The sequence below is a fragment of the Ischnura elegans genome, chromosome X (assembly GCF_921293095.1).
Source record: "Ischnura elegans chromosome X, ioIscEleg1.1, whole genome shotgun sequence".
Classification (NCBI taxonomy): Eukaryota; Metazoa; Arthropoda; class Insecta; order Odonata; family Coenagrionidae; genus Ischnura; species Ischnura elegans.
Genome location: NC_060259.1, coordinates 1573318 through 1582098, shown reverse-complemented (window position 1 = coordinate 1582098; position 8781 = coordinate 1573318). Strand labels below are relative to the sequence as shown.

Here is an 8781-nt window from a genome sequence, read left to right as displayed (position 1 = left end):
ATGGTTTTAAAATAATTTTGAAAACATATTAGCTTTCTCTGTTTCAATGTTACAAATATTTTTTACATTATTTTAAAATGATTTTAACATAAGTTTAAAATATGTTAAAGTCTTGAAGAAGTTTTGAATTATAGCTATAAAATCATTTTAAAATATTCTTAACATATTTCAGCATACTTTTAAAATAATTTTAACACAGGTTTAAAACATGTTAAACCCTTGAAGAAGCTATGAATTTTTTCTTTAAAATTGTCTCAATTTTAGCATATTTTAAAATAACTTTTACACAAGTTTAAAATGTTAAAGCATTGAAGAAAATATGAACTATTATTTCAAAATTTGTTTTAAACATGCTTTAAATATTTTGCAGCTTCGTAGAAGGGAATGGGGGAGATGGACTGAAATGAGTCAATCTTCAAGAAATTTTCCAGGCAAAAATCATTTTTTATTTAGCTTGCTTTGAGTCTGGGCAAACCAGCCAGAAATACACAATTCCAATTTGCTACTTAAGTCAGGTACCATACCCCTCCACTTCTTTTTAACCGCACCTGGAAGCAACCAAAGAAGCCATGATTTACTATTTCATTGTAAATACAATGCTAATTTACAAATTCAGTAAATGAATCATGTTTGAAAATCCAGAAATGTGAATATCAGAATAAATGAAGAGTATCTATATTAACAGAAAGTACTGATTTTTTACTTACTCATCACAGCTGAGCAGATGGCCAAATTATGGAATGCCACTTTTGATGTGGTATGCTCTTTGCGGCTCTGGCCCTTCCAAGTGAAATTGAAAATTATTTCATTTGAAATAATGTATCAAAGGATACTCGTGGTAGTCCTCGTGTAACTTGTTTTCTGTGATTTAGCGAGGAGAGCTAAAACCTGTAACAAATGGTATACTATTAGATTATGAATAGATGAAAATAGTTCAAGATAAAGATAAAGTAGCCCATAAAAATAGTGTTTATATGCCAGTTTTATCCTACTAATGGAAATCATCCTCCTCTTAGGTTTTCTCAATGACTGCAACGATGTACTAATTCATTCTATCTTTAACTCTATGAGCAGGGTTTAAAGGACCACAATGACAATTGCCATACAGCCACATTTCAGTTTTAAGTCTTTTTAGCACATCAGCACTTTTTAGCTATTAATGTGCAAGCTGTGCTTGTGTAAGGCCTTTTCACAATGTTCAAGATTTGCATTTAAAGAGTTTCAGTTACATAATTTTTGTTTGAATTGGGAAAAGTAAAAGTTGAATTACGTTTGGAAAATACTTACAGTAGAGTTTCTGAATTCACTTTCACTCTTCAAACGTTCTTCAAATTTGTTGAAGTCTTCCATTGTTTTCAGTGGGAAATGGTTAAGTATCTCAAATATCTTGTCGTCCAGCAAATCAACATCACTTCCCTCCATGGGAAGGTCTTCCTTCACCTCAACTTCTTTTGATTTCCTCAGCTCTTTTAGCTGCTCTTGGACATCCCTCACTGCACTTTGCAATCCTAATATGGCTCCTGAAAGTGAAAGCAGGAATTAAAAAAGTAGTTAGCAAAATCTGAGAAAACTGCTTAGTGAAAGGTCGGAGTTCGTATATTTTTTTGAGTGTGATGTTATGAATTGAACTTACTAGACATAGAGCATAACTGCTTCGCTATGGAAATATTTATAGTTTCCCCGTGTGCGAAAGTGCAGACATGATGCCTGCTCTTGGGCAAGGGACATTGGGTCTTAGCTGCCTTATGTGTCACTTCGTTTGATAGATCGAGGGAAGAGGATAGTCTCCTGGAATTAAGGGACTCGGCACTTTTATTTCTATTGTTTTGCCCTGCAGGGCTGGCATCAATGGAAATGCTGCCTCTTCGCTCGTCAATATCACTATCTGATAAGAGCTCATCAGAGTTGACTCTCCTTCTTTTCTCCCTTTTCCCTTTCCCCCTTTCCTCATTCTCGGAACTGGTGATGGACCGTTTTCCGGTTTCCAACCGCATCACATCAGAGAATGCCCTCTCAAAAACATCTGTAAAACAATGAAAATAGCATGTCAAGTTCAAAAAATGTTAGTTCCTCATTAACGCTAAGTATTCATTACTGAGAGACAGAATTCACATCACTGAAGCTGCAGTAACAAAGTTTACCAACTTTTGCTTGGAAGGACTTACCAAAATCACGTTTAACAATCGATATGGCAATTTCATCCCAATTATCTTCAGGAGGAGCACACTCCTTTGCCATTCTTTTTATTGTGGCCTTACTCTTGTCAGGGTAAAGACATTTTTTAGCAGTCACTAGCCACACATTTGGTACACAGTCATGCTCCTTCACATCATGTTTGAAAATAATAGTCCACATGATAATTGAATGACCTAGAAAAAGATAAAAAGACACTTTAAATTGTACACATACAAGTGATGCATAAATAGTAACAGCAAATATGAGTAAACCATTCAGCACAGTCGGTTCTCTCAAACTCATTCATTCACTCTTTCCATCCACTGTTGTGCAACATGCCACAATCACAATTCTTAAAATATTTCCCTTCATGGTAACAGAGAAATTATATAAGATGAGGAAGTGATCTTGCAATAATCTAAATGCAAAATTTGAATACTGAAATGTATTTACATCATGAAATAACAGTAGTAAAAAAATGATTACAAGGGATCATTGATTACAATTTTCTATACAAATGGCTGGGATCCTATGACAAACAATAATGATGATCAAAGTTAAGCAACGTCGCAGTGACGTAGTGGAAAAACAACAAAATTATTTCCTTGTGGCAGGCAAATGTATTTCCCAACAATATCAGAGAACAGCCATGTTTTCATTGATGATAGCTTTCTCACCTTATATATTCCTAGTTCTGAACTATGAAAATCCTGGACTGAAAAATAATTTTCCTTATGTAGAAAATGTCGACCAATAATGACAACTTCATTAAATTCTTTTGAAAAAGCAATGTTTTCAATAATTATAATTGAGCCACCTTTGCTACTACAGCAATTGTTGGGTGAGCTGGTTGTTAACTCAAAATCTTCATAAGTGATGGCATTGTATTGAGGATCTGTACAAAATGCCAGCAATGGTCCATTGTTGTGAATGTTTCTAAATGATGGACTCTTTAGAATAGAGGGCTGTGGATAAATTTTACCAGATAAAAAAATCTCTCCCATTCTCCTCCCAATTTGCTGCAAGGGTTTGGCCCTTCCTCTTACCATTCTCTTGACTCTCTGAAGATAGTTCTCAAATGGGAATGCTGACAAATCATGCAAAGTAATACCAGGGAACACATCAGAGAAGTAGTGGATGTCATCAACAAGATGAATAAGTCCATGAAAATTGTAAGTTACAAAGCATTCTCCATATAAACTTATGACATTTGTCACAAAGTACTTCAGCAAATCTTTAACACGCTCAAGTTGTTTACCGTCAGTACATTTTTGTCGGCTCATCAAAGTCGATATTGCTATATGCAACTGTAAAAAGTGATTGTACTTCTCAGTCGTCAGAACATCTTTCAGGACTAAAGGTCCCAAGTACAACAGAAAATTACGGTATTCTGTTGCTTTCCAATATTTTAACATGGCCAAGTCCCTAGGCCTCCGTGCAAATTCTTTCGGAAAACAACCCCTTAGAGAAAGAATGCTTTCTGAGACAGTGGCTTTTTGTCTTTGTGAAATCTTCATTGATAATGGACCACCACACCAAGCAAATAAGAGAGTACGCATAACTCCCAGGCAGACAAGATGCATATAATCAATAACAAATGAATTTACAAAATTAATGCCATGAACATTTACAAGTGGTGTGTCACGACTGCGAAAGATCGGGTCAACTCTGTTCAAAAATTCATCATGTGTTCTTGCAGAGCAATCTGTTTCTGGAAACACCTGTCTCTTCTCAACTCTCTTCCCATGGACATTACATCTAGTACAACTTCTGTACCCATTGTGAGATGTTACTCCCATTATGTAGCTCTTGGCAACAGCATCACAACAAAACCCCAGGAGAGTAACATTCACTTTCTTATTATTCCCATAAAACCCATTCCGCAAAACATCATTTAGCTCCACAATGAACAAGTCCAAAAAAGAAGAAAGGTTACAAGGTTTAGATGCACCATAATAAAGACCAACCGGGTAAACTTTGCCCTTAAATTCTTTCAAGGTTGGTAGAGAGAAAAGAATGGGGTAAACCTCACTAGCTGAGCTACGATACAAGGATAACCCATCAACATTAAACAATAAATTCAATGAATCCACTGGTTTTGATAGCTGAGAAATCACCACAGACAATTGCTTTTTCAGACCAATATGGATATAATCACCAGGTGGAACAGAATGAAGGTTAACCTGAGGTGGAGTTCTCAAAATTGTTCTTCCGTCTACCGGCAAATCACTAAAGCAAGATGGGTGACATGTTTTTAAACCGGTACATAAAGCACTTAAGGCAGTCAAAGTTATATTGTTTTTCAATGCCCATTCACGCAAAAAATGAGTTGTGGCTGTAGACGGTGAGATGCAGTCCTCAGAAGAATCAAATTCATCACAGTTATCATTTTCACTGAAGACATTGTCCATGACATCATCTACATCAGTCCCATTTTCAGTATCAGAGGGATCTGAAATAGTCTCTCCACCGTAGCTGCATACAGATGAAGACAAAGAAACACTTGATTTTTCACTATCTGATAATTTATCGTCATTTACCATAACATGTCCACTTGAATAGCTAAGAGATTGGGATCGAAGGAAATCATTACCACACGAATCACTTCCGTCTGATGAACCACTGTGAAACATACACTGATCTACACCAACTTTGTCATTCACACGTTGCAATCGCCATTTTTTGCCCGCTCTTGATAACAAGTGATATGGTGTATTACTATGCCGCTTAGACATTTTGGACCTATAAGAGGTTAAAGTATATTACAACAACAGAAAATATCAATGAGTAGATCGCACTTGGCTAATGGTCGAACATGTTCTCAATCTAATTTTGTGGAAGCCATTTTACACAATGAAGTCTTGGTAACATAGGGTGGATCCCAAACTGTTTACTGGTCTCAATGAAAGTTAGCAGGTTCTATTGAACGTTCAGTCATTCATGCAAGCGTTATTCAAAGAAATACAATTCCACTCACGCAATTTAATAGGTTAATACTTTAAATTTAACAATAATTTATATTTTGATATTTTTCATCCATTCACGCACAACCTCGTCAATCAATGCCTTCAAAGGCTGCTATTCTGGATGGAATTGCATTATGCTATTCTTCGATATTGCAACCGATGTTGCTATAATATAGCGTATTGCAACGCCTATGCTATTTGGTATTCAGAACGGTTGCAATTCGTGTTTTTACTACACCGGAAGACGTAATTCTCAGAATAGCATAGGCCCGTAGCAATTCACTATTCTGAACGGCGTATTGCAACCAGTAGGCTTGCTATAATATTACGCGGTCTTCGAGACCGAGCTATTCGGTATTGCAACCCTGAAAACGTGCGCATTGCGATGTCGGATTGTTTTTCTGAGGTTAAAGTAACATAATCAGTATTGAAAAATGGAATAATAGCCAAAAATAAAATGATATCTGCTTTATTTTAATTAAATAATAGTAGCATAAGTGATGAATATTTCACTAGTTAAGTGAATTGGTTAGAAATTAACATTCGAGCTTAATATATGAAGCACAAGCTTGCTTCATCGACAGTACGAAAACAATAACAATTAATGCAAAGAATTACTACGATTAGCCCAAATTTTCCGCGTTTTACTCATATGTACAACTCATAATTTTATTTCATCACTTGACTTGCTACTAAAAATATCCTCAATGTAGGCTATGAGGTCTATTCTTGAAAAATTTCAAGCTTGTGTTAACACACTAACTCGCCAAATATAATAATTGTTATAGCTTTCAATGAAAACCATATATTACCATAATAATACCATATACTTTGATCAGCCGTTCATTTCCTCAGTTGGACAGTATATACAAATATATGCAACGCGTCGAAATTATTTTCCCCACTATTCGCTACCTTCTACAATTAAAACTTAAAATTTACTAAATTATAACAGGGGCAGTCGACTTGAATTACTTGCTTGAAAACAAAGGATTTCTCCGAACACCAATAAAGTTTCCGAACAAATATGATTCACCACAAACGTTTAATGGAATATTCATGTACATCATAAACGCAATACATATCATGTGGAATTCAATACAAATTGTTTCCTCTATAGCCAAGCAAGTTATTCACACAATTAATTTTCAGTATATCGGCACAGTTCAGGGTCTATAAAAATTTCAGTTACACATTAAAATCAGCTGATACGAAAACAATGATAACTGACACAACAGCACTTTCCACACGATTCACTATCGCTAGATTCACTTTTTCACAGCTGTTCCATCATCCTCAAATTCACCATCACCTCCCTCTGCTTTTTCCAAATCTGCAGCTGAAATATCGATACTATTCCATCGTAATACATGAAAGCACAGCTGTGACGTTTCCACCTACTTCAGTTCCTAAACAGAGATTGAATACTGAAATTAGGGAGTCATATAATATAAAGTTAGTATTAAAAACGAAAGCTCCTAGTCCATACAGTAAAGCTATATCGTCACGATCAAAGCAATAAAAGTTGGTACATATTTATTTTGACATGCAACGAACAGACAGACTTCGAAGCCTAAGACAATTACGAAGAAAATCAAACATATTTAGCTTTCAATGATTATTTCGCATAACATATATCTCACGATAAAGGACCGATCGGATATAGGTAAATGATTCAATATTTATGCCCGATAAATCATCATTATAACAGTAAAATTATGACCTAACCCACCTGTCTGAAGCCATTGTGATATTATCAAAACAACAACAATCAGCTGATTTCCTAATCGAGATTTTTAAAGCGTATTATATAAATCCACGGTTTAATATAATTTTTAAATGCAAATGAAGCAATTATTTGAAATTGCAAGTCAATATTCCATAAAATACAGAAAAATATATAAAATATCTTCTCCCCCATTGGTTGCGCAAACTGTTCAGAAAGTTTTTCATACGGGAAGGGGCGGAGCTTCCAAATAGCTCGCGCAAGGAATAGCATGATGCTATTCCGAACAAAATTATTACTACACGTCATTCAGAATACGGGGTCGTTGCAATAATGACCCGAAGAATAGCATATGCTATTTTTTGCAACGCTTATCCAGAATAGCAGCCAAAGTATCATTCCATGATGTCTTTAAAGCTCTACTCAAAAAGCCGCCAAACATTTACTGCCTCCCTATAAGTACATTAATTCTTAAAATTTATATACATTCAAACACAACCTTATTAACCTATGGTGGACACACACCTGTTCACAATCAAGACCACTAAAAATTAGGTACACAATCTTCAATAAAACTCTTCCGGCCAGAGCCACACGTGGTCACACTTCCCGTTGTTTTAAATCTCCACTCCAAAAGCCGCCTAACATTTACTGCATCCCAATTAATATATTATTTCTTGACATTTTCATCCATTCACGCACAACCTCGTTAACCTATGCCTTCAAAGTCCTTTCATCCATTCATGCACAACCTCGTTTACCTGTGCCTTCGATGTATCATTCCCTTATGTTTTAAATCTCCATTCAAAAACCCGCCAAACATTTACTGCATCCCAATTAATATATTATTTCTTACATTTTCATCCATACACGCACAACCTATTTAATATATGCCCTCAAAGTATCATTCCCTTATGTTTTAAATCTCCTATCAAAAAGCCGCCAAATACTTACTGCATCCCAATTAACATATTAAGGTAAGATTTTCATCCATTCACGCACAACCTCGTTAATCTATGCCTTCAAAGTATCATTCCCTGATATCTTTAAATCTCCACTCGAAAATCCGCCAAACATTTACTGCATTCCTATTAATACATTAATTCTTAACATTTATATCCATTCACACATAACCTTATTAATCTATGGTGGGCACATACCTGTTCACAATCAAGATGCCTAAAAATTGGGTGCACAATCGCTTCTATACCGCGAAACCGCTTCCAGCCAGAACCACACGTGGTCACAAGACCGCTCACATCAACAGCTAAGAAGGAAAGAAAGAAACTGAAGAAAACCAAAGTATGCGAGGGCAATGCGATAAACGTTACTCATTTGTTTTATCCTATTACGAGGCGCGTCGTTCAAGGACAGGAAAGTTTCACGAAACACCTGGTATTCAACCGGTTATAGGCAGTTGCAAGTTGAAAGAGGGAATTCAACATTATTTCATTTTCTTTGGTATATATACTTTATAACCAACCATTGAGCAATACATTTAATTCGTACTTACTGCTATTATTACCTACCTTTTGCCAACAAGCTAGTATCTTGATGAAGGCCAATGATTTCCCCGGTGGATTTTTCTTCAAATACGAGCACTTTTTGATGATTTCGCTAGGTAATGACATCGCTAATCCCGATATTTTAAAAATTCGCAAAATATAATTCACTGGGAATTCCATTCAGGGGCCGTATTCTGTATTTCGTCGGTGCCGCACCGGTCGGTTTCCCTTTCAAGCCCACCGACTGGACATCAAATCGTACCGACAACGGATTCCGCACCGACGACGACACTTTCAGCGATTCTGTAAGGTCGTTGGTTTCAAACCAGTCGGTACGGTTCCCTCTCCTTCCCAAACAGGGAAAATCCGAATATATCCGAAGTTTCACGTGTCTCCACCAATGAAAGAA

The 8781-nt window shown here is 36.0% G+C and overlaps 1 protein-coding gene across 3 annotated transcripts; it reads right to left on the bottom strand.

Moving 5' to 3' along the window:
• Positions 1-423: 423 nt before the first annotated feature.
• LOC124171751 lies at positions 424-8325 on the bottom strand. Of its 3 annotated transcripts, XM_046551036.1 has the most exons (6): positions 8028-8325; positions 2166-2369; positions 1634-2023; positions 1288-1520; positions 708-888; positions 424-548 (listed from the first exon to the last, which is right to left on the bottom strand). In XM_046551036.1, the coding sequence occupies exons 2-5, from the start codon at positions 2353-2355 to the stop codon at positions 823-825; spliced, it is 879 nt and encodes a 292-aa protein (XP_046406992.1). In that variant the 5' UTR covers positions 2356-2369; positions 8028-8325; the 3' UTR covers positions 424-548; positions 708-822. The 3 variants fall into 3 exon arrangements, with proteins under 3 accessions (XP_046406992.1, XP_046406989.1, XP_046406991.1); XM_046551033.1 differs by lacking the exon at positions 8028-8325 and having other exon boundaries at positions 2166-5292; XM_046551035.1 differs by lacking the exon at positions 8028-8325 and having other exon boundaries at positions 2166-5278.
• Between the last annotated feature and the right edge of the window lie 456 nt (positions 8326-8781).

What these genes read in the sequence shown, in the direction of transcription:
- LOC124171751 (XM_046551033.1), bottom strand. Translation starts at nt 4,910, where the DNA reads ATGTCTAAGCGGCATAGTAATACACCATATCACTTGTTATCAAGAGCG.